The sequence below is a fragment of the Pantherophis guttatus genome, chromosome 4 (assembly GCF_059756535.1).
Source record: "Pantherophis guttatus breed Tessera chromosome 4, ASM5975653v1, whole genome shotgun sequence".
Classification (NCBI taxonomy): domain Eukaryota; kingdom Metazoa; phylum Chordata; class Lepidosauria; order Squamata; family Colubridae; genus Pantherophis; species Pantherophis guttatus.
The window spans coordinates 51207209-51233259 of NC_142066.1; the positions used below are offsets into that span (position 1 = coordinate 51207209).

The 26051-nt window shown below is 38.6% G+C and overlaps 1 protein-coding gene across 2 annotated transcripts in view; it reads left to right on the top strand.

The window, feature by feature from the left end:
• The window catches only part of TNS4 (tensin 4), a 47535-nt gene that overhangs the window by 16689 nt on the left and 4795 nt on the right, over window positions 1-26051 (top strand). Inside the window, exons 3-12 of one of the 2 annotated variants that reach the window (XM_034415760.3) lie at window positions 5528-5930; window positions 7534-7958; window positions 9626-9712; window positions 12082-12222; window positions 14500-14592; window positions 15905-15982; window positions 16293-16361; window positions 20572-20740; window positions 22696-22764; window positions 25663-25689. In XM_034415760.3, coding sequence (XP_034271651.1) covers window positions 5528-5930; window positions 7534-7958; window positions 9626-9712; window positions 12082-12222; window positions 14500-14592; window positions 15905-15982; window positions 16293-16361; window positions 20572-20740; window positions 22696-22764; window positions 25663-25689 — 1561 coding nt within the window. The remainder of the gene's footprint in view (window positions 1-5527; window positions 5931-7533; window positions 7959-9625; window positions 9713-12081; window positions 12223-14499; window positions 14593-15904; window positions 15983-16292; window positions 16362-20571; window positions 20741-22695; window positions 22765-25662; window positions 25690-26051) is intronic. The other variant, XM_034415762.3, reaches the window with a different exon arrangement.

The window sequence follows — 26051 nt, forward strand, 5'->3', positions numbered from 1 at the left end:
ATAAGGCAAAAGATCCAGCTTTTGTCCAGATACGCAATGTCCATCATCCATTTGTCAGTAATAGCATGCCAGGTACACACACACACCCTCAAGCAGCCACAAACAGGATATGAAAGCAACACAACCCCACCTCAAGAACATACCACAGACTGTCAGTAAGATAGTTGCAATATTGTTTTTATTGTTTATCAAATGGCAAGATGCTATACTTTTTATTTTGGTTTGGCCAGCATAGGAAATTATTGTAGCACACATAGTACTTATGTACACATACAGACACCACTCTAATGGCAGAAAGCGAAGAGGAACTAAAGAGCCTCTTGAGCGGGTGAAGAAGGAGAGTGCAAAAGTTGGCTTGAAACTCAACATTAAGAAAACTAAGATCATGGCATCTGGCCCTCTCAATTCCTGCAAATAGATGGGGAAGAAATGGAGGTAGTGACAGATTTTATTTTCCTGGGCTCCAAGATAACTGCAGATGGGGACTGCAGCCAAGAAATTAAAAAACACTTGCTCCTGGGGAGGAAAGCTATGGCAAATCTAGACAGCATACTAAAAAGCAGAGACATCACCCTGCCAACAAAAGTGCATATAGTCAAGGCGATGGTTTTCCCAGTTGCAATGTATGGCTGTGAAAGTTGGACCATAAGGAAGGCTGAGCATCAAAGAATTGAGGCCTTTGAACTATGGTGCTGGAAAAGACTCCTGCGAGTCCCTTGGACTGCAAGACGAACAAACTGGTCAGTCTTAGAGGAGATCAACCCTGACTGCTTCTTAGAAGGTTAGATCCTGAAGATGAAACTGAAATACTTTGGCCACCAAATGAGAAGGAAGGACTCACTGGAGAAGAGCCTAATGCTGGGAAAGATTGAGGGCAAAAGAAGAAGGGGACGAGAGAGAATTAGGTGGCTGGATGGAGTCACTGAAGCAGTAGACGTGAGCTTACCATCCAGAGGATGGTAGAGGACAGGAAGGCCTGGAGGAATGTTGTCCATGGGTTCGTGATGGGTCGGACACAACTTTGCAACTAACAACAGTACTTTAAAAGTCATTGTCATATGGAATAATCAAATCTTCAATAACTTAAAGTTTCGTTATGTGCTTTCACTAAGCAAAATTAGTCTCTAATGCTGGAATCCAAGCTGCAGATGACTGCAATTCTCATTCTAGTTGTATAGACCAGGTAATCATTTTCAACCTATCAATCCCCACCAGTAGCCAAATCCTTAAGGCAAGGCAGGAAGATAAGCATGACTCATAATGCCATGTTAAAGTTTGTACTTTGGCATAGTTTTTGGAATGCAGAATGCCTGTGTATGACATCATTTGCTAGGGTGTGCTCTTCTTATAAACAGCTAAGTTGGCCTGCACTGCAAATATATGCAGTAATTACCAAGAAAAAGATCATGGACACAGCCACTTTTTTATAGGTGCTTCAGGCAATATATGTACATACTATACTATACTATACTATACTATACTATACTATATACTATAAAAGATAAAACATCTTTATATTTTCAATTTAGGATTCTAGCTAATATATCTGGCTAGATATATGAAACAGATCAAGATCAAGTTTAATTGGTATGTCTTTGCAGGTTTTTGAAATCAACATGCTTTAAAGCTGCCTGATTCCAAACTGAACTATTGATCCTTCTGAGCCAGTATTCACATAAGAGTCATTTTACATCTTTTGCATGTACAAAATGTGATCTACTAAACGTGGGTGCTAAGTAATAAAGGAAAGAAAAGGGATGACATGTTCAGGTGTTCTAACTGAATTACAGGTCATTTGTCCCTGGAAAAACAAAATGTCCCTTTGTAGATCAGAATGTGTTAAACCCATGTGAGGCATTTTGAACAGAAGAGCAATCCATTAGGAAAATTACCTATCTCTTATTTTTCTTTGTATTCTTTCTTCAAAATCATATCCATATAAAAGTTTCTTACATGTATATTATATACATCTAGCATATTATACATTTTAAAATCTTAACTGCCTAGATTGGTATGTCTTGTGATATCAAATTTAAATGAAAAGGCTTTAAGTGGTTTTTGAAAATTAGTGTTGGTTCTTCTTTTCTAAAGCCAATTGCTAGGGGAAGTATTCGCAGCATTAGCAGTAATATAAATTAACCTTTTTGCTTTGAAATGCAGTTCCGCGTTAGAAAAAAATTGAATGCATATTTACTAATTGTATAACACATATTGGTAAAGGTCAGCATGAGATCATTGCTTGGTTGGAGTCAAAAGCGCAAGGAGATGGCCTTGTGCAATCTCCTTTAACTTGTATCTGATATGTTCTTTGGGAGTAACCAGATGTTTCTCATTTGCTGTTAGAACAGGCAGGAAAGGAGAACAACTGAAGCTTGCATCCCCACCCTTTTATACAGGTGCCAACAAGTAATGGACTCATTGACATGAAGTTTGCTTGGATGACTCTACAAAACACATTGTTGGGAGACTCTTTGACTTCCACGTCTGGCTAGAAGGTTATCTGCACCTGGAAAAAAGAAGAGCTTGAAAATTGTATTTATCTACCTAGATAATACTTCTAGCTTCAGTATTCTTGTGCTGGAATGAAAGACCAATCACAAGCATATAAGATTGTCTCACAATGAATCAGACAAATGCTGTATCTGCATTTACAAGCTTTGTTCCCCTACTAATGATTGTTCTTTGTAGAAAAGGCAGGTTATAGATTAACTTGAAATAATGATAGTAGATGTTCTAATAGAAATGGTAATAGGGTTTTACAACTCCCAGCATTCTTAGCCATATTTCTGCCATGTCGGGGAAATGCCATACTATAGAAGGCTGATCTATGTACCAGCAGTTATGATGACCATTAATCTCTGCCAGTCTGACCAACTGTCAATGCTAATGCGTATGATCCAAAATCTCTGTAAGGTTAGAGCTTCTTTCTTTCTTGGTCTGTCTTCAGTAGACAATCCAGTACCCCTTCTCTGCTTTGAAACTACTCCCGCTGCCACTGTCATTTTCACAGCCCCAGCAAGCATGGCCATGGATGATGATAATTGAAATGCAGAACATTTATTTATTATTCGATTTTAATCCCACCATATATTACTGATATATGATTAGTATAGTATGGTATGGTGTGGTGTGGTGTGGTGTGGTGTGGTGTGGTGTGTGGTATGGTGTATGGTATCGTATGGTATGGTATGGTATGGTATGGTATGGTATGGTATAGTATAGTATAGTATAGTATAGTATAGTATAGTATAGTATAGTATAGTATAGTATAGTAATAGCAATAGCAATAGCAATAGCAATAGCAATAGCAATAGCAGTATACTAATGTAAAGGAATGCAATGCAACGCAACGCAACGCAATGCAACGCAACGCAACGCAATATAATACAATTGTATCGGGTATCTGGTTCTGAAGGAACTGGCAGATGAGATCTCAGAACCACTGAACTATATCTTTCAAAGATCCTGGAGCACAGGGGAACTGCCAGAGGATTGGAAAAGAGCTGATGTAGTTTCCATCTTCAAAAAAGGAAAAAAAATAGATCCAGGAAACTACAGACCTATCAGCCTGATCTCAATACCAGCAAAGATTCTGGAAAAGATAATCAAACAATGAATCACCGAACACCTAGAAGCAAACCAAGTAATAACCAAAAGCCAACATGGGTTTGTCAAAAACAGATCATGCCAGACTAATCTTATTGCATTCTTTGACAAAGTGACAAAATTAGTGGACCAGAGGAATGCTGTCAATATAATTTACTTGGATTTTAGTAAAGCATTTGATAAAGTAGACCATAACCTACTACTAGATAAAGTAGAAAAGTGTGGGTTAGACAGCATCACCGCCAGATGGATTCATAGCTGGTTGACCAACCGTACTCAACGTGTAGTCCTCAATGGAACTGCATCTCCATGGAGGCAAGCATCCAGGGCTCTGTTTTAGGCCCAGTGCTCTTCAACAACTGCATCGATGACTTGGACGAGGGGATAGATGGGGAGCTCATCAAATTTGCAGATGACACCAAGCTGGCAGGAATAGCCAACACTCCAGAAGATAGGCTCAAGATACAGAAGGATCTTGACAGAATTGAACATTGGGTGCTATCTAACAAAATGAAATTCAACAGTGAAAAAAGCAAGGTTCTACATTTAGGGAAGAAAAACAAAATGCACAGGTACCGTATATGTGGTACCTTGCTCAATAGTAGTAACTGTGAGAGGGGTCTTGGAGTCCTAGTGGACAACCATTTAGATATGAGCCAGCAGTGTGCAGCAGCTGCCAAAAAAGCCAACACAGTTCTGGGCTGCATAAACAGAGGGATAGAATCAAGATCACGTGAAGTGTTAATACTACTTTATAATGCCTTGGTAAGGCCACGCTTGGAATATTGCATTCAGTTTTGGTCGCCACAATGTAAAAAAGATGTTGAGACTCTAGAAAGAGTCTAGAGAAGAGTATCAAAGATGATTAGGGGACTGGAGACTAAAACATATGAAGAATGGTAGCAGGAACTGGGTATGTCTAGTTTAATGAAAAGAAGGACTAGAGGAGACATGATAGCAGTGTTTCAATATCTCAGGGATTGCCACTAAAATGAGGGAGTCAAACTATTCTCCAAAGCACCTGAGGGTAGAACAAGAAGCAATGGGTGGAAACTAATCAAGGAGAGAAGAACTAAGAAGAAATTTCCTGGCAGTTAGAACAATTAATCAGTGGAACAACTTGCCTCCAGAAGTTGTGAATGCCCCAACACTGGAAATTTTTAAGAAGACGTTGGATAACCATTTGTCTGAAGTGGTGTAGAGTTTCCTGCCTGGGCAGGGGGTTGACTAGAAGACCTCCAAGGTCCCTTCCAACTCTGTTATTCTATTCTATTCTACAATGGGTGGTTTGCATCTTCTTCAATCTCAAGCCCTCTACCAGAGGCCTGCAAGTTTGAGGGTTCAGTGCAATATCTTAGCTGTTCTCTGCCCTCTTCTTGACAGAAATGTCTGATGTTTTTCCTGGGATCTATTGGAGCCACTCTCCCAACTTAGGAATCACAGCTCTGAGTGCTCCTACCACCACTGGGACAAGTTTGGCTCTACTTTCCACATCCTCTCCAGTATTCCATCAGGTCCTGGTACTTCACTCCTAATATCCTATATAATTTTTTCTTCTTGAACACTAAGATTTCTAGCATTCTTTTTCACACGGGACTTTTCATCAATTCCACAAGTAAATCTCTCATCCCTCTTGTATTCATCATATGAAAGGCATATTTTCCCAAGGCTTCTATCACGTTAGTTCATTTGTTAATTTTGATTGCCCCTCCCCACCTATGTGCTGCTGGTTATAAGGTATTGACATGCATTAAGTACTAGTATTCAAAATCTGCTTTTATATATCTGTTGCTTTGTAAATGTAGTAAAGAAATTTATATACTGTCTATGGAGAATGATTTAGGACTGTTGAACCTAAAGGGTTCTAATTGATTTTGTGACTCTTGCGATTCGTCTTATTTTCTCTTGTTGTTTTTACCAGACATAAAATATATTGAAATGTCACCAAGCAAAACCAAGTATCAAGAGTCTTGGCAGAGCTCAAGAAGTCCTTCCAGCACTCCATTTTCTGTGTCTTCCCCAAACCGGGGTCATTTATTTCCACGTGGAGGCAACCTTGGCTATAACTGCGATGCCGTTGGTAATATTTCTGGCAGTGCACAGCATTTCTCCCCTACAGGAAGGCAGTCACCAACTTGCATCCAAGTATCAGAGAGTATCTCCATTCCACAACGAGATCAGAAGAACTTTGCATCCTATGGTTCAAATTCTTCCCTAGCTTCCTCTCCGGGCATCCTGCAGCTCAGGAGGATGGCACAACGATGCAGTGAGGCATCAATGCTTTCAACAAGTCCTGGGTCAGACACCAGTTACATTTTTGGAAGGTAAATGCACTATATAAAAGGGATTATCCTGTGTGATTATTTTATGTTTCTCTGTAATTAAGTATCATTGCCTGAGCTACTTTGCAGTTGCTGGCTTACAAGAAGACTATCAGGCAGGAAGGAGGAAGAAAAAATGTATAGCAATGATGGCAGGAGAAAATGGTAGCAATGATGAAAAACTCAGTCAGAGCAGAATAGTGCTGTGAACAGACACCTTGGCCTGGTCACACTACCTCTAATCCAGCAACAATTGTGCACATTTAAAGATGGTGGCTGGAAAAGATGACTCAGAACTGGGAAGTGACAGGAGAAAGTAGGTTTCACCTATTGACTTATTTGGTTAGAGAAGGTGTATTTCAAGGCAGCTGCTATGTTATTTTGTTTGGGCATAGCCAAAATTTTTAGTTCCTCTGCATCCCTCACTATGTCAAAATAACTAAGAATCAGTTTTATAAAATCAAGGTTAGGAAATGCCAAGAGCCAAATCAATACATACCTAAGCAAATCCACTAGTGCACCAAATATCTGCTGCTTAAATCCAGCAGAAAGATCTTAGAGTTGGAGGGACCACATAGACCACTGAATCCAGATGCCTATTTGGTTCTATTAATTCTGTTCACGTGCCTTCTTCTTCGGAAGGTTGATGGCCAGAAATCCCACTTTGTCCGCATTGACTATGGAATAGAAATATGTGGTTAAAGCCTAGATCACTTGCACATTCTATCATTGGCCAAATCCAGGTTGGTTCATCAGTTTTAGACCTGTTTTTCTCATCCCAGGACAAGAGAGTGCTTAGAGACTCATTTGCGCAACTTGCTATTGAACACATTTTTTGTTTCCTGTACTGAGTTATTTAGTCTTCATAGAAGACCATAGTGCCTATTACAGCAGAGTCTTTAGAAAAGGTCCCAGGAAGTAAATCAGAAACATAAATTTGACTTTCCACACTGGATTCAATGCAGGAATTCAAATAAAGGCATTCCCTGTAGATTTAGTGAGCATATCCACTGCGGAGGAGCATATCCACTTCTCTAGGAATTTATTTCTACAGCCAAACACTTCAACTGTTTGGGTTTCTTTCCTAATGTCCAAGTGGAATCTGCCTTCCTATAACCTAAGACCATTATTTGGTTTCTCGCATTCTGGAATAATACAAACTATATGTTTTCTTGATATATTTTCCTGCTTGAGCGGAGGGGGGCTGGACTAGAAGACCTCCAAGGTCCCTTCCAGCTCTATTCTGATTGATTCTGATTGATTGATGATGCCCCATTAGTTGAGGAATATTGTCAAAATGTGCCCTCTCCAAAGAAATATCATCTACCTCCAGTTGTTTCCATTTAGAATTTTGAAAAGATGGGTGTTTAAAGAAAGCACCACTAAATAGCTGGTCACGGGAAGATGGAACAGTGGTTTTATCTAGATGAGCTTCTATTATTCTTTTAGACATGTTTAGCAAAACTGGGCACTACTAGAGAGTTCTAAAATCTTGTGTAGTGTACCTAGCATGCATGATTTGCTCCCATATGAATATTTGGAACTAACAATAGTACAACCCTAGTCTTCTCTAACTATTTTTGTACTTTTTGTTTCTTTTTTGCAGCAGCAGCAGCCAGTCATTGTCCAACCATGAATCTGACACACCTCTAACTAGGTCAATAGGAAGTCCCTCCTCTGTTGAATCCCTGACAGGGAGTTATGTTACATCCAACAGCCCTGGTTCTTCCTACCCCAGAGCCACATGCTCCCAGAAACAGAATTCTCCTCTAACTCAGCCATACCAGAAAGGACAAACCCATACCTACACCCACTCTCTTTCATCTGTTACAAACTCCCCACTCCCAATCCCTATAGTGCTCATCAATGGTCTCCCAGAAGAGAGTGTGACAGCTACTCAACTTTCCAGGGGCTGCTCCAGTTCCTTCAAAGATAAGATGCCTAAGACCAATTCCAGCAGTTTTTCAGGAGTTAATGGTTTAAACAATTCCTATTCTGACAACTCAGGTTCCTCCACTTCATCTCTGGATGGTAAGTTGTTCCATCCCTATGGCTTCTTTATTTCCAATTGGGCTGCAAATGAATCTTTTATTTGAAAAATTGGAAAGGAATACAACTTTTTGGAACAAACAACCTTTCCCAGATCATGTAATAGGTGGTTCACACAATCTAAATTGCAATTCCTTCCCCAGCCAACATGGATGATGGTAAGAATTCTGGAAGCTGAGGTCTACATAACTAAAAAGTACCAATCTAGAGGATGGGTGAAATAAAATTTTCCTGCTGTGAGTAGTAGAGGAAATAATTCAAACTAAAAATGGCAGTGTGCCTGCTCATTCAAAAATCAGGGAATAAGGCCAATCTGTATATTATCCAAGCAAAGCATCTGTACAATCAGCCTGCTTAAATTTCCTAAATTGACCACATATTCCCTATTTGTTAATTCACTACCCTCCCTCCTCTTCGCCTGTGGGCCTTTTGAAATATTTCAAGAAACCTAGTGAGAGAAAAAGCACAAATCAAGATGAAGTAAATTCATTTCAATGCCCTTTTTCCTTGTATCTTCCATCTGACAATCATCTTGACAAGGAAGCTAACGGGGAATACCAGTATCAGAAATGGACTTCCTTTGCTTTCTCGTTCTCATACATACTTCTCTCTGCTACCATCTGAACAATATTACCCCAATCAAGGAGGAAGGGGTAGTTGCAGACTTGCAGTTTCAGTCTGTATCCTCTTTCCAGAAAGTAGGACTATCAGAAAAACAAAGTGGCTGATCAGGGACATCCAATCAATAATTCATCCAGAATGGCATATTGTTGCTTAACAGTAGCCAGATGTTCTAGGAAAACACTCTGTTAATATTAAATCCTGACATGTAATATTGGGGTTTTGAATGTTTGCTAGGAAATCTAATTAAACAGTGTTTACTTTTGAGGGAGAGGAGGGCAGTACAAAATCCAGAAGCTGGGTCCAAGACAGAAAAATTGATTTAAAATGCTGGCATGCGATTTAAGGAGATTCAGTTTGCGGATTCATTATGAATATGAAAGTTGTGTTTTTAGCTATCACAACTAAGCAGTCTCTTTTAAAATTAGTTGTGTCACCATGTAAAAGAAAAAAAACTTTTCTAGCCTTATAAAAAACCAGTATGATGACAGCTACCCTCTGAACATTCGCAAAGGACATTAAAAAAAAATCCCTCAAAATGAAAGCTGTAAAGAAGCGATGGAGCAATAGTATGTGCAATGTATGTAAACATAGAGTATGGTTTTCATTGAACCATCTATTCATTGAACCATCTTGATTTTTAAACCCTTCCCCAGATACCTGTGTGTTAATTGCAAAAGAAAATCAAAGGAATTTCAATTAAGTCATTTCTAACTTACTGTCTGGACTTCAGTGAACCTAGGATCACTGGGAATTTGGAAGGATTTGGATGTCTGCCATTATCTCAGTGTGGTCCATCCATCTCAGTATTTGTAGACTGAAACGGATGGAAAACAGTGAGATAATCTCTTTTTCCACTCCAGCTTCTTTTATTTTATAAAACCTCCCTTATATGCAGATTTTTTTCTAAAATTAAAAAAACCCTCCATGATAAAAAAAAAAATCTTTCTGATTGTTCTAACCACTTTTCCTTAACCTTTTTTTTTTTTAACTTAGATATATATATATGACTCTTTTTTTTCATGCAGGGTATTCCAAAGAAGCCCAGACAACTATGAAGTTTGTGATGGATACCTCTAAATATTGGTTCAAACCCAGCATCACAAGAGACCAAGGTAATCTAAGGAACAGCAGGCAACAATATACAAAATGAAGGCAAGGCAAGAAAGCTAAAAGACTAAAAATGTGACCTGATTCAGACACAGAGATAAATATGATAGTTATATGAATGAGCTGCATGAGCTGATATCTCTTCCCATCTCTGAGGAAAGAATTTTATTAGTTTTTATGGATCCATAGTATTGTCCAGCTTTTTAATACATATCATTCCCCTTGGAAAGCAGGCTAGAGATACTTACTTCCAAGATCCATTTCAGAAAAAAAGAAGTTGCTGGCAGCTCCATTAAAGGCTTTGCTTTACAGTATTGGACTAAACAGTGCTAATAAACATGCTTTTGGGGGAAAACAAAAAAGGGATGACAATTCTGTCCTTTCAAGGCTGTTGTTGTTAAATGATACATCTTGCTGGGATGGCCCACAGGATCCTTGGAGAGCACTTAAGTCACAATTTCAAATCCAACAACCATCTTTTGACTTCTTCACCATAGGTGTGGTTCAAGTACACACTGAACCATTCCTTTATCTTTCTTCTAGGAGCACATGTTAGTATTTGAAAGGGAGACTTCCAAGCTTGCTTCTGATGTAAAAAAAAGGGGGGGCAGAAATTGTAGTTGCAGGAGAGAAAAAAACAACCAATAGAAGTCAGCTTCCATGTGCTTTTTCTCCCTTTATTTTTATACTTTTTCTACCCATTTTCTTCATTTGGCTCAGAATATGGGTGTAGTGAAAAGGATAGTGGGGAAAGAGTTATACACCAAAATAATTTCAGAGAAGTGTGTTTAAAAGAGATTTCTTCAAGCATTTGGGTACAATAGGAAAGTTGTGCACAAATGCTCCATATAAGATATCAACAAAATTTGGTGTAATTTTTTAACTGATCTATTAAACTAAAGTCTGTAAAAAAAAAAACTGAATCAATTCCATATAGATACAGAAAGGAACCAGATTTATATGGATTTACATCTCCATTCTGGAGAAGAGTCAACTTGCAGAATGAAGCGATAAAAGGATTTAATCCTTTCCCTCCCTTCCTCATTAGGAACATGGAAGCTTCTGGAAATGTAAATGAATGTTTGGAGCATTAAAAAATTGGTAGAGTTATTAGATGAGACAAAACAAATGTCTCTCAGTTACTTTTCCTTGCCTTGATTTACTAACTATTTATCTACCTATTTACCTACCTTATTTTGAGGTAGGTTTGAAATTTTGAAATTCCAAACTTTGGAACAACTTATTTCTGTACCCTGTTTCCCCTAAAATAAGACATCCCCTGATAATAAGCCCAATCAGGCTTTTGAGTGCATGCACTAAAATAAGCCCTCCCCGAAAATATTTAAACACATGCGCAGCCAGTCCCCGCCATTTCCTCTGGTTAGGGTTAGGGAGACAGAGCTGGAACTCAGGTAAGATGGCAAGAGGAGCCCATCTTGCTCCATGCACCCCAAAGTAATAAGGCATCCCTGAAAATAAGGCCAAGCACTTATTTTGGGGTAAAAAAAAATATCAGGCAGGGTCTTATTTTCAGGGAAACACTGTAGTACGATGTAAGTTTCAGCCTTACGTATAGGTATTTGCTGCATTCAAATTGAGTTGATACCACTGCTCAAAATAATTATACCATTTGTCATCTACTTTCTTATTTGTAAAACAAAGTTCCATTGATAAAGACTGGTATCCAATCACACTCCCCTGCCCTGACATTTTAAGAGATGTTGTCTATATAGCTACTATTTGCTCACAGCTATTGTTTAAGCTTTTGTTGCACATATTCATGCTAAATATGGCATTTTATTTGTTCTTTCTGATAATTCCCACAATTTTCTTTTGTGAGATGGACTCTACATACGAAGCCAGTAGTACCAGGCCATACCTGGAAAAGGAAATTTTTCCCAGATATGGTTCTGGTACTACTGGTTTTATATGTAGCTGGTTTATTCCTGTGGGTCTCTGAAAGGGAGAGCTTGCAAACTGATGAGCATAAAATAGATCAAGATATGCAATATGATTGAGGAGCAGACAGTATTTTCTCCCTAGGACCTTCAAGCTGCTCAATTCTTTCAGATATAGAGCCTTTTTAGTCTTATCTCAGGTACCGAAGAGCAAAGAGACTGAGCTGTAAATCAAAAAGCTGCCGAATCCAATCTGGCCTCTGTGTAACTTGGTCAAATAGCCTTAAGTAAGCCATTATCACTCTTTGCAACATATGACCACAATATTGGTTTACTTTGAAGGTTGCCAGCTAAGTAGCACACATGAAGTGCTTTGAACACAGAAAACAGTGTTTGCAAAAGATACAAATGCTTATTAATCTCTCTTTATTTTTTGATATGTTGACACTTTGTTCTTTGGGTATATATCTTAACAGCTATCCAACTGCTAATGGACGAGCCACCGGGTACATTTATTATGAGGGACAGCACATCTTATCCTGGCTCATTTGGCTTAGCCCTGAAAGTCTTCAGCAACAAAGCAGGTACTCAGAATTCCTGCTTCGAACTGCAAAAAGGTGATAATAGAGAGGGGCCAAAAGCAGCCTTCTCTTACCTGATGCTTTCCAGATGTATTTTACTATAAATTGTAGAATTCCCAAGCAGAGGGCCAGTTGGCTGGGAAGTCTGGAAGTTGCAGCTCCAGTATATTTGGAGGGCACTACATTGAGAAAACCTGCTCTGGTGCCAAACTGCAGAAACCCCTCTTAAGGGATTCTTTATCTTCCACTTGCATGTTCCCAGTCTGAATACTGATGAGACCTAAAAAGGAAGGGAAAGATAGCAGACTCCCAAAAATTTCACAGTTGCAGTGTTGGAAAACAAGAGAGGCTACTGACTCTCGCAGAGAGGCAGCACATTTACTTCTCCTAAAGACTGATGATGCAACTGCAGCTAATGCAGAGAGGTGATAGTTCCCTGCATGGCCAAAAGCTCCAAACTCATGGCTGTAGTTAATCATTCAACATATTGCTCACTGCATGTTCCCAGTTGCCTTGTGGCACACAGTTAAGGAAATTCTGCAAAAATGAAAAACAGAGCTCTATAATTGGTAGAGCACAGCATCTCCATAAAAGCAACCAATCGTCATTACATCTTTTAGAAATCAAAACCGAACAAATCTCAAGTTTTTTCACACAGGAAAGCAATGTTGGGGGAAAACCCAGAGGGTAAACCAGCAGAGAAGTGAAAGAGGAGAGGAGAGATGACTGATGAGGCGTCCAAAGGAACTGCGAACAAATAAAAAAGAAAAACAATAGAAAGTTGGCAAATAGCTATATTCAGAGTCTTTCTGAGTCAAGGGCAGTGTGAAATTCAAGTCAGAGGAAACTTAGTTTCTCACATTGGAAGCAACCTGCAAGATGTCGCAGGGGAAATGAAACAGAAACAAAGCAAACCTAATGTACTGGAGCCTGTCCATGCAAGGATTTCAGGGTAAAGTACTTGCAAGCCAGGACAAGCAAGCTTTCTGTGACTTCAGCATGGATCAGCTTCAGGGAGGGGAATGCAGCTGAAGGGAAATATAACTTCTCTATTAATTAACTATGTGTGCCCCAGTTGGGTTATGAAGCACAGAAGAGATGGAAGTTAATGATCATTAAGAGGAGTGGAGCAGAATGTTCCATGTCATTCTACACAACTTTGAGTTTCTCCAATTTGGCTCAAATAGAAAATTTTGCTGGGTGGCGGAAATAATATATTTAAAACAGAAGAAAGCAGTGAGAAATTGAAAATAATGTGATCAAATATTGCAAGCTTTGTTTTAGTGTTAAAAAATTAATATTTATTTCTATTATTAAAAAAACACTAGAGTAAAACTGTGCCATGCCACATTGATGCCTTCTAAATATATTCAGTTATAATTCCCATTAGTCCTACTCAGCCTGGTCATTGGGAATTATGGAATTTGTATTCCAACCCATCTGAGGACTCTGTGCTGGAAAAGGCTGCAAAAATGCACATATCCCTGTACACAGAGAGAGGAAATATAGGTTAAAGAATATCTGCTCATTTGCTTCTTCCCAATTTTGTTTGGTTTGCATTGCATTTGCAGGCCAAAAACAATATTTTCTCTGTGATTGTTTGTATGGGTGAACTTTGTAGAAGGCATTTTCTGTTGTTGTCGTATTCTGAAAAGGTTCATGATTGTGATAAAGATCAGGAGTGTCATTTTGGCTCCAAATTCTATTGTTTATGTAAATTATATTGTTATGTTTAGGACTCCAACTCATCATTAGCTTTCATTTGAAATTCAATCCAATTCTCACATTACTGAATTTGCAATCACATAATATTTCTTTAAGTAGAGGATTTTAGGCCCATGAATTGCTGAGAGACTGTGCAACCCGTTTCATGAGACATTGAGTTTAGTTTTTTAAAGTTTTAACTTTCACATCTCTGGAAGAATTCCACTCTGAGTCCATCACTGATTTATATTCAGAAACACTTTGTTTCATGAGCTGAAACTATTCTCAAAACAATTCTGCTCCTTCATCTGGTTTCGATTTATAACAAAGAATTTCCATAGAATTAAAAGTTGATAAAAGCATCGGAAAATCAGAAAAAAAATATGTGTGTTACCTATTTCTGTATACAAAACTGGGTTCAGGAATTATGTCTTCATTGTCACATATCATAGCCAACATTAAACATAAACAGAATCAAAATCAGAATTAGAGAGAAAGAGTTGAATAAAGCCTTTAAAAATCCAATTTTAAAGCTCTTTGGAAAGCTTCCAATGGAAGGTATTGATTTTTTATAGGTTGCATTTCAGTTTGTTTTGTTTTGCTTTAAAGGAGAAGATGCTGGTAACCACATTAGACACTTCCTCATTGAGTCTTCTCCCAAAGGAGTGCATCTTAAGGGCACGGAAGAAGAACCCTATTTTGGTAAGATTGTTCATCTAGTTGGTTTCAGCTACTTATGCTTAAGCTGTGACTGTCATATATTCATGCATATAGTTATTAGCTGAGGTTGCAATTAGCTGAGGTTGAGGCGGTTGCATCTTAGTTGCTTTTTGCTCCTAAAAAAGTGCCCTTCCCATTTAATTCAGCAAGGTAAAGGGAAAAGTTTTCCCTTTCTAGTCGTGTCCAAATCTAAGGGGCACTATTCATTTTCATTTCTTAGCCAGCAATCATGTGACTGTATGCTGATGTGTATGGAACACTGTTACTTTTCCAGCAAAGTGGTACCTATTTATCTACTCACATGTGCATGCTTTCAAACTGCTAGATGGGAGAAGCAACTGGAGCTCAGGCAGCACTCAGGTCTCAAACCTGGGCTGTCAGCTTTCCAGCTGACTAGTTCAGCATCTTTAACTATTGAGCCATCATGCACATGCACACCTCTTTGAAATAAACTCAGCCTTCTATTTCAATTAAATGGGACCAGGTATCTATGGAAAGTCATAAATGTGACAGTCTTGTCACATTTCTACAATTCTACATAGTCTACAATTCTAGAATCAATAAACAGAGAGGCACACTACATGAGATATCTTACCTTTTACTAGTAATGTCTTATGGGGGAAGAACAGGTAATCTTTTCCATCTCTTCCTTTATCTTGAAAAGTGAATCTTACCATTTCAGATTGGATCTCTGATATGCAGCTGGTTTATTCAAAAACCAGTGTAGCTTCTTAAAAATCCTCCTGAAAGTTGGTATGGGAGAAACATTTTCTAAAGCATCAGAAATGCACACATTGTGCAAAGGATCTTTTCCTAATATGTGTAAACTTTTGTATAAACCTTCCCCTTATACATTGATTTTGTTATACACATCTTTTTAAAAAAAAGTATGGGCTTTTGCAAAATTTAATAAATATATAGTGTTTTACAGAGTGCGTTCTAGTTTGGGATTAGATTTAGCAAGTGAATTTGCATCAATCTTTTTACCATTTTCATTCATCCGTTATCATTCTATTCAAAGTAACAAGGGAGGGAGGGAGCATCCAAATAATGGAAAACCACCACCACTTCAAGAATTGCCTTCCTGTTACTCAAAATCTCGCACCCCATTCTTTTCAGACCCACAAATGTGTCTGTTGGTCTCATAAATCTCCAGTTTCTTACCACTGCTACCCCAGTTGTTGCTGAAAATGAATAATTTAGACATGTAGTGTAGGATGAGAGATAATAATGTGGAATATAGAGATGTTAAGAACACTTTGTACAAACCTCATCCGTTTATTCTTTATTACAGGGAGTCTCTCAGCATTTGTATATCAACACACCATTATGCCATTAGCACTACCCTGCAAACTGATTATTCCTAGCCAAGGTACGTTTAGAATCTTGGACAAAGAGTTCTTGCAAAGATCAGAAGAATAATACACAAATTCTTACAAACCTTATAGATACCAGCCAACAACAATTCCTTTTTAAACCCAAATGTATTTGCGAATGAGTAAAAACCCCAATGAAAAGGATAAGTAAATAACTATTAATGTATTTAAACCGAACTCTGCATCATATTGAAATTGCAGATTTGCAGAGATCTTTCCAGTAGAGGATATGGTTGTGCATCAAGACTTTCATTTAATATGTTTTGTAATGTGATTGTAATTGGTGTGCTGTTATACCTATCTTAGCTTTTCTCAGTGATGAAAATCCAGTCCTTGGTTCAGAAGCTGCTCTTCCTTTGTCCCAGAAAACTGCTGGTGAGTATAATGAGAGTAAGCATTTTTCTTCAATTAACCAGACCATTTTATATCCTAAAGGTTAAGGTAATAAATAACGGCCTGCAGTTTGGTCTACATGTTTTGTCTCCTTTCAGTGTTGTCACTTTTCTATGAAGATGTCATTTTGCTACCATTCAGACCACAAGTTCCTGTATCTACACAGAGATATTTTTTGGGCATGGTGGTTACATAATAGATTTTAATCCTCTGTGGTTTGTGTGTATGTGTGTGGGGGAAAGAGAGGAGAGGGAGGGAGGGAGGGAGGGAGGGAGGGAGGAAGGAAGGAAGGAAGGAAGGAAGGAAGGAAGGAAGGAAGGAAGGAAGGAAGGAAGGAAGGAAGGAAGGAAGGAAGTGTTGGAAGAAATGCCCATCTGGGTTTAGTTCCAAGTGGGGAAAAAGACACTGGAAACATGGAGACTGCTTGGAAAGATGGTTTAATGATGGACAGGAATCACATGGTTTGAGTTCCTGAACAGGAGCACATGGCTTGTAGCTTGAGGCTTGAGCTCCTGAGCAGAATCACATGGCTTGAGTTCCTGAGTAGAAAACAAAGAAGCCCGAGATGCTGGGACTGCCTTGGTTTTATGCCCTCTGTTGGGCCCCACCTCTGAGTTTCTTGTTCTTGTATAAGAAATGTATCCTGATTGGTTGTCAAACTCCCAGGTGGTCTAGGGGTCTCAGCTAACTTTGTAGGTTGTCTCTCAAGCTTGTTTGAATCTTGCCATGTGGTGAGTTTCTGTTGCTAAATGGGTCCTATTCAGGGGTGGGTTTTAAAATTTTTTACTACTGGTTCTGTGGGTGTGGCTTATTTTGTGGGTGTGGCTTGATGGTCATGTGACAATTCTTTAGGATTTAGCAGAGGTACTGGTCTACCAGGCTTTTAACTGCTTGCAGAGCTGTACTGGTCTACTTATTTGTTTTTGGAGGCACCGGTCTACCCATTTGTTTTTGGAGGCACTGGTCTACTCATTTGTTTTTGCAGGCCCTGATCTACTCATGTATTTTTGCAGGCACTGATTTACACATGTATTTTTGCAGGCACTGGTCTACCCATTTGTTTTCTTTTAACACTGATCAGCTGTAAGGCGGCCCTTTGAAGCCCGCGGCAAGAGTTTAAATAGTTTTTTTCCTTCTAGCCAATCAACTGGGACTCAGGAGGGAGCAATAGATTGGGGGTGGGGCCAAATAAAAGGTAAGAATAACGTGGGGGAGGCGGGGGACAGAACCGGTTCGGTGATGTCATATCGTCACCGCTACCGGCTCGGCAGAACCAAGGCGAACCGAGAGGAACCCACCACTGATATAAAGTATATACTCATTCTTGTTCCATCACTGCAATTTTAACAACTTGGCTGGCAACATCTTTGTTTTCTTGGGTCGTCTCTTAACGTAACCTTCATTTCATGCCCAGCTCATGAATGAAGCAACCTTAGGGCTACCTCACAAGTTTTAATGTTTTCTTCCAGCATCAAGGGGAGTAAAATTTGTTACACTCTTATCATTCATTACTTAATACCTCAGTACAGATAAGTCTTCAACTTATGACCGCAATGGGGCCCAAAATTTATGTTGCTAAGTGAGACATTTGTTAACTTAGTTTTGCCCCATTTTATGACCTTTTTTACCACAGTTGTTAAGTGAATCATTGCAGTTATTAAATTAATAACACTGTTGTTAAGTGAATCCGGCTTGCCCATTGACTTTGCCTGTTAGAAGGTCACAAAAGGTGATTACATGATCCCAGAGACATGAATATGAACCAGTTGCCAAGCATCCCAATTTTGATCACATGACCATGGAGATGTTACAACACTCATAAGTGTGGAAAACTATCATAACTCATTTTTTTCAATGCTGTTGTAACTTTGAATGGTCAGTAAATGAACTGTTGTCAGTCAAAGACTAACCTGTACAGAATTCAGGCATGTATTAAACAATGTTTTCAAGATAAGATTCATATCAGCAATGGGAATTGCAAACTTCATGCCCATATATACTGTATATATATGCTTTAATATCATTTTGTCTCTTCTTGTGCTTCTTTCCTAGTCCCTTTCTATGGCTCTAATCCCCTGATTTGTTCTAGATCTCTTCTTTTGCTTCTTTCGGTATTTCTGTCATATGCTCTTGTTTTGTTATCTATCAAAACTTCTCACAGCCATGGGGGCATCCCCTGAGTGTCATTGCAGCATCCTGTGAGAATTTACAGCTGCTACAAAGCACATCAGATTTGTAATTAATACAAATTTTTATCTAATCTCACTTACCACAAAAGCTTGCTAAGGCTGCTTCCTGGTTCAAATGATGAAGACATAAATTCTGACAAGCGAGGAACATATTTTGATGATCATTTAGTTTTTCAGGATTGCTGTTGTTGATGTTTTTGCAAAAGCTCATAATTACTTTTGTGAACAGGGTTTTTAAAAAATGAGAAAATGAACCCTGTTAAGTTTTATATGTAAATGTTTTGTTTCCATCATAATTTTTCATATCACTCTTAATAATGTTCAGATAGTACTGCAATTCAGTGTCTATATATATTTAATTGTAGTTAAGAAAATATATACATTTTTAAAAACCATGGCAAGATGAAGCGGAAAGGAGCTCAAGAACTTGTAGCCATTGCTAACTTCCAGACTTTTAAGGTGCCAGAAATCAAAAACCTTACAACAATGGCAGAGGCAAATGCAAATGGGGTACTTTCACTACTGCATCTGTGTAAGATTATGCAGCAAAATTTTTATGAGTAGCCAAAAATATGATGATATGATCACAAAGAATGTTAATCAACACTCCACTCTCTTCCGAAGCACATATTAGTTCCTTCTAATTGAAATCCAATATCTTCTCTCCTGTCCTCTCCTTAGTTAAAAAAAATGATTTGGGATGTTATTTTTTTTTTTAAAAAGCTATCATAATTACAGTTCCAAATAAAGCTTCATTCTATCCAATGTGATCTGGTAAAATGTGAATTTGTTTGATTAAACAAACAAATCTCCAGCCTGCCTTCTGCTTTTTCACATGTTTTATTGTATTTTTTAAATATACTATGCAATCTTAGTGTAGAAATAGACCAGGGGTGTCAAACTCAAGGCCTGGGGGCCAGATCCAGCCTGCGGGGTGCTTAGATGTGGCCTGTGGGGCTGTCCTAGAAACAACAAAGGACCGGCCCGTGGTGCCTCTACCAGCAAAAACAGAGCTCAGGAGGGCCACATGCGGCCCTCCCAGGCTCCGTTTTCAGCTGCGATGACCTCCTGCCGCCCTCTGCCAGCAAAAACGGAGCTCAAGAGGGCCTCCTGAGCTCTGTTTTCACTGGCAGAGGATGGCAGGAGGCCATCGTAGTTGAAAATGGAGCTTTGGAGCCTGTTTTCACTTGCAGAGTGCTTGGGCTACCACAGATGCCCCTGACATGAGTGATGTCAAGCTGGCCACGCCCACTCTGGCCATGCCCATGTCGGCCCAAGGTCAAACACAACCTGATATGGCCCTCAAAGAAATCGAGTTTGACACTCCTGAAATAGACTTTTGTTTATTTATTTATTTATTTATTTACAAAAATTTATATGCCGCCCTTCTCCCTAAGGACTCAGGGTGGCACACACAGTTAAAAAACATACAATAATAAAAGGAACTATAATTAAAACCAATTAAACCGCAACGAATAAATAATAAAACCCAGGAATCAGAATCAACCCATTTGTTGAAACAGCCAAGTCTTTAGGACTCGACGGAAGGAGCGGAGGTCAGGCGCCGTCCGAAGCTCGGTGGGTAATTCATTCCAGAGGGCAGGAGCGCCCACAGAGAACGCTCTACCCCTGGCCATCGCCAGGCGACATTGTCTGGTCGACAGTACCCTGAGGAGGGCAGCCCTGTGTGAGCGGACAGGACGGTGGGAGGCGGGTAGGAGATGGTCCTGCAGATACCCCAGACCTAAGCCATGTAGGGCTTTAAAGGTAAGTACCAGCACCTTGAAGTGGATCCGGAGGACCACTGGTAACCAGTGCAGCTCGCGTAGGAGAGGTGTTACACGGGAGTAACGGGGAGCTCCCGTAACTACATTATGAGTTAATGTCTCATAACTCTTGATTTCCTTCCATATTTTTCAAAAATGTTTCATGTTTTTTAATTTTTCAATGATAGCCACCAGAAATAACTTTTTTCTTCTTTTTTTGCCCTTTTTGTCTTATAGTATGTAATCTCCTGTATCTGCACTCGGTGACTATGGAAACTCTCACTGGCAAAGCTGCAGTTCAGAAAGCTGTATCTTCCACTTTTGAACAAGAGATACTGCCTACGCCCACCATTGTCCACTTCAAAGTTACTGCACTAGGAATAACTTTGACTGACATCCAGAGAAAGTAAGAAAGATGCCCTGAGGGCAGGGAGCCATTTTCTGTAGCCATCCCTATCAGAAAAAAAGTTCAAATGGAAAAGATGGCATATTTTTTTCAAAATTTATGGGAAAATATATATATATACTTTTGTATGGATGTGCGATGGCTCAGACATTTAAGACCCTGATCTTGTCATCTGGAAAAGTAACAGCCTAGGTTTGAGACCTGAGTGCCATGCAATGGGGCGAGCTCAGTGGTGGGTTGCTCCCATTCGCCCCGGGTTCAGGCGAATTGGTAGTGGCAGTGGCAGTGGCAGGAGGCTCCACCCACCCGCTCAGACATCATCAAAAACGCTCTGCGCATGCACAGAAGCACCCTGTACTTGCAAAGAAAGTGAGTGCACGAGCGCACTACCAATAGCGAACCAATAGCACCGAGATTTGAAATCCACTACTGGGTGAGCTACCGTTACTTGTCCCATCTTCTGCCCACCTAGCAGTTCAAAAGCATGCAAATCAGGGGTGAAATGCTACGGACCGGTTCAGCCAAACCGGTAGCAATGGCGGTGGGTGGTTCAGAGAACCAGTAACGATGGCAGCGCGAGGCTCCGCCCACCCATCCGGTTGTCATTACTTCCTGGTTTTAACCAGGAAGTAAACTTTTTTTTACGTGGGTTTGCGCATGTGCAGGAGGTTTCCACGCTCACGTGACACGCATGTGTGTGTGAGCGAAGCGAGTGCACAAGCACAGCACGTGCACTTCCAAACTGGTAGGGAAGGTAAGTAGATTTCATTCCTGATGCAAATGCGAGTAGATAAAGAGGCATCACTTGGTGGGAAGGTAACGTCATTCTGTGTGCCTTGATGTACAATTGTGCTGGCCACATGACCACAGATGTCTCTTCAAACAATGCTGGCTCCCTCAGCTAAGAACGAAGTGAGACATGACTGGGCAAGGGAAATCTTTACCTTTTCCTTTACTTTTGTGTATTTTCCCTGTGAAGGGGCCAGGCTGGTCCGTTGCATCCAAAGTATTTGGTGGAAAGCTGCTCCTTTATAACTCCAGCTCCTATCATTAATATAAGTACAGGTTTTGGGGCCTGGTTCACACACCACATTAACCCAAATGTGATTTGTTTACTTTGGTTTTAGTGCAGCATTTGAGCCCAGCCATTGTCTGCTTTCATGTTGTATATGAAATAGGCCACTATGAATTATTTAGCAATTCATAATTTAAAAATTTTGGCTTGGCACTATATTTGAACACAACGTCTGCCTGAGTCAGTGATCAACTTTATGTGTCATGCTATTATGGCATTTAGGGTTTGCCTTAACTTATATAGACTACAGTCTTGAATAAAGAAATCAGTCATGTTTTATTTCTATTTAAATCAATGGGACAATTAGTCATAAATAAATAATGAGCTGTTTACTATATTTCAATGAATTAAATCATGAGTCATTCACACTAGATCCAATTCAGTCTGACCAGCAAAAAAAAAACCATTCCTGTGAAATTACAAATACTTTGAACAACTTAATCTCCTTTATCTTAAAGCTAGATTAAGACGACCGGTGTTATATCCCAGTGATTTCACAATGACTTTACTGGAGCTAAATTACAACATTTAAGGCTGCTGTCGTATAAACCCATACCTGGATTACTACACATATTCTACACATTAAATATAAGTGGGATCATTGAAGTAGGGTTAAGAATTGTTTTTATTGAATTCATGCATTGAATTACATTCAACATGTAATTTTTCCTTATCTTCTTGACTAATTGCATACATTTTTAAAATGTGCATCCAATATAATATTCAGTGGTCATCTCAGCTCTTAGCCTGAAAAGCATCGACTGGGGTCACTTCACCATAAAATGGCATGATAGTTCTTGCTAGTGGGAATACAAATATGTTCTCTATTCTTTGAGTCTCTCCATTGCTTTCTTCACACGTAAATACCCCTTTCCTACAGGATCTTTTTCAGACGGCACTATCCATTGGCTACCATCAGTTTTTGTGACATGGATCCTGAAAATCGAAAGTGAGTACTCTTCAGCTTAAATCTTACAGCAAGTATTGAAGGCTGATTTTAAGACATATTTTCAAAGCAATTTCAAGATGTTATGCACAAGAAAAACTAGGGACAAGGAACAAAGAATGTCATGTAATCATTGCCATACCCTGAGCTGTAGCAAGCCCTTGTAAAAAAAAAAAAAATCCTCCACCACAAGGGAAATTATAAAATGGATTGCATAATACAGTCCATCCATGTCCTTATTTCATCTTATATGCATTTATTCAATTGTATGAACACACATAAAAAAAATGATTTCAATCTTGGGAAGCAGCTGAGCTGCTAATTTATCATTCCCTTGAAAGGTCTTCTCCTCATATGGCTAATATCCAGGGATTAAGATGTAAGGGAAATCAAAAGTTCTCACAAATACTGAAATATACGTAGTCCTCAACTTACAACCGTGAGACAGTTGTTAAGTGAGTTTTGCTTCATTTTACGACCTTTTTTGCAATAGTTGTTGAGTGAATCACTGCAGTTGATAAATGTTAAGTGATATGACTTCCCCATTGACTTGCTGGTCAGAAGGTTGCAAAAGGGATCATGTGACCTTGGGACTCAGCAACAGTAATAAATATGAACCAGTTGCCAAGCATCTGAGTTTTGATCTCACATGATCGTGGGGATGATGCAAAGGTTGTAACTGCAAAAAACGGCCATAGGTCACTTTTTTTCAGTGCTGTCGTAACTTTGAGCACTCACTAAGTGAACTGTTGTAACTCGAGGACTACCTGTAATTTTGTACAACTTTTATTATTCAAATATTTATTTATTTATAATTTTTTTATTAAGAGTTTTGATAAAAGATAAAAATTAGCAAGGACTACTAAAAAAAGGAAAAGAGGGGAAAAGATATAAAAAGTATAAGCAAAAAGAAATAGAAAGTAGTAGCTTCAGATTTGCTTTGCAACAAATATAAGTATAATTATGATTATTTTAAAAAAGGGGTTTTATATATATATATATATATATTGTCTACTTTTTCTAGTCCTCAGAGTTATAAACCATAAGTCAACTTTTTTTCTGCTTTATGCAAAAAACAAACAAACAAACAAACCAAAAACCTATAAGGGGTTTCCAGCCAGCAATAAGCATAGTTTTGTTAGACCAGAGGTCTTCAAACTTGGCAGCTTTAAGACTTGTGGACTTCAACTCCCAGAATTCTCCAGCCAGCTATGCTATGTCAGCCAGCTGGAGAATTCTGGGAGTTGAAGTCCACAAGTCTTAAAGCTGCCAAGTTTGAGGACCCCTGTCTTAGACAATACAATCACAAGCCAATAACAAACTTCACAGAGCCTAAATACTTTTTTTAAAAAAAAATGACTTGTTTAATGGGGGTTTCAAATATACCTCAGCCAATCCAGTGTTTGATTCTACTGCTGAACCCAGATAAGGCAGTAGATGCTGATTATGGAGTAGTGCAAAAGCTTCAGAATGTTGAAGAATCTTCAGGTCCTCCCATGATTTATTTCCCCGAAATGTTTTGTTTTAGTAACGTATTCAAAATATTTTATCAAAGTTACTTCTTTTCTTCCCACATATATGGTCTTTGGAGGGGTAATGATACACTCTGTTATTTTCCAAGTGAGACTATTTCCCAGCAACCCACTTTATCGTTTGCCTGCACCTGGAAATAGTTCCCAATGAATTGTTTTGTCAACATAACAACAGAACTGAGGTTCTGTTGATGTTCTCTTGATGGCATGTCTGGAACTCAAACATTTGTTGTGATGGTGTAACTTTAAAGGATGGGGTTTTTTTAGCACTGCTGAAATGTATGCTCTTGTACAAGTTTAAGAAAATACAGAATTTGTTTTTATTGCACATTTTTTTGTACAGCAAATCTCTGGTGCTTGTCACATGATTAAAAACAAAAGTGTCTGAGTAATAATGAAATATAATTGCAAATCCTTAGTGCATTTGGATCTACTTTCTGGAAGCAAGAGAAATGTAATAGATACTATTCATTGTTCTGGGGGGAAGAGATCTAAACTAGTGGCATGGATCAAAGCACGAAACTTAATTGTATGGTTGGGGTGGATCATAGCATGGGATAGATCACAGCATGGGAAGCAAAAAGTTATAGCATTGACATTATGGCAGTTCTGTTCAAAAGCAACAAGATTAATAACTGTATTTTATTGCCAAGATGACAATAGTGAGCAACATTGCTGATGAGATACACATCAGGGGCATTTTGTTAATCCAAAATAGTATATGTAAATCAAGCCCTTTAAAAGGAAAATAGTTTCAATGATTTGGTAATAATATTATCTGCATTCTTCAATAACTGATTGAACCCATGATATCAATTTCAGCTTGAAGAGGCTTATATGAAAGAAACTTATATTACTATCTAAACCAGCTTCTCTTTTTGTGATTTTTTTTCAATTTCCATAGGATCTGAAGTAATTTTGAAATCCATAGTACTCGGTGAGCTAGAAGTACATCAGATTTTCAACTAGGCTTCCAATATAGACATTTAGTGCAGGAAATTTGGGGTTATTCTTGAGTAAAATTCTGTTGGGAGGTACAGAAAAAAAATCTTGAATGTTGAGAGAGGTTAAAAAGCTATTCTGAACACATTTAATTTTTTAATGCAATGTAACATCAAAATTGCAGGAAAAAGGTCAAAATATACAGAACAGAATTGTCTCAGTAAGAACGTATGATTTTTTAAAAAAAGTTCAAAACCTGGGAATATCACTTATGTTTCTCCTCATTCCATTTCTTTTCACCAGGCTTCAGCAACAGAAGCTAAGCCTTTTTTTCTTATATGAATTCAGTTATTTCTTTGGAAAGTTACATTAAGAAAATGGTGTGAGTTCGTGTTTATTAAATCTAATATCTCTTTTTCATTTTAAGGTGGCAAAAGTTTTCCAAAACTTCAAGGTAAGCTATATGGATGGCATGAATCAAAGATGGTAGCCTTGACTGCATAATCAAAGCCTTTTTTATATATATTTATATATGTATATTTATATATGTATATGTATTGCAGATGTAAGGCAATTTAGATAAGGGAGGGGGGCCTTGATTGTATAGAGTAGACATACCTACCGACTTAATGTTTTTTGACTCATATCTCTTCCACAGTCTTTCCTGTATTAGATATTAGTCAGGGAGCTTTTTAAGCTATTGGCTAAGTAAAGGTTAAAATGAAAAAAAAAAAAACAATAACACAAATAGAGTTTAAAGGCATTGAAGTTGTATAAATGCCTCCTTGTTGAACCAACATCTACATTCTAATAATG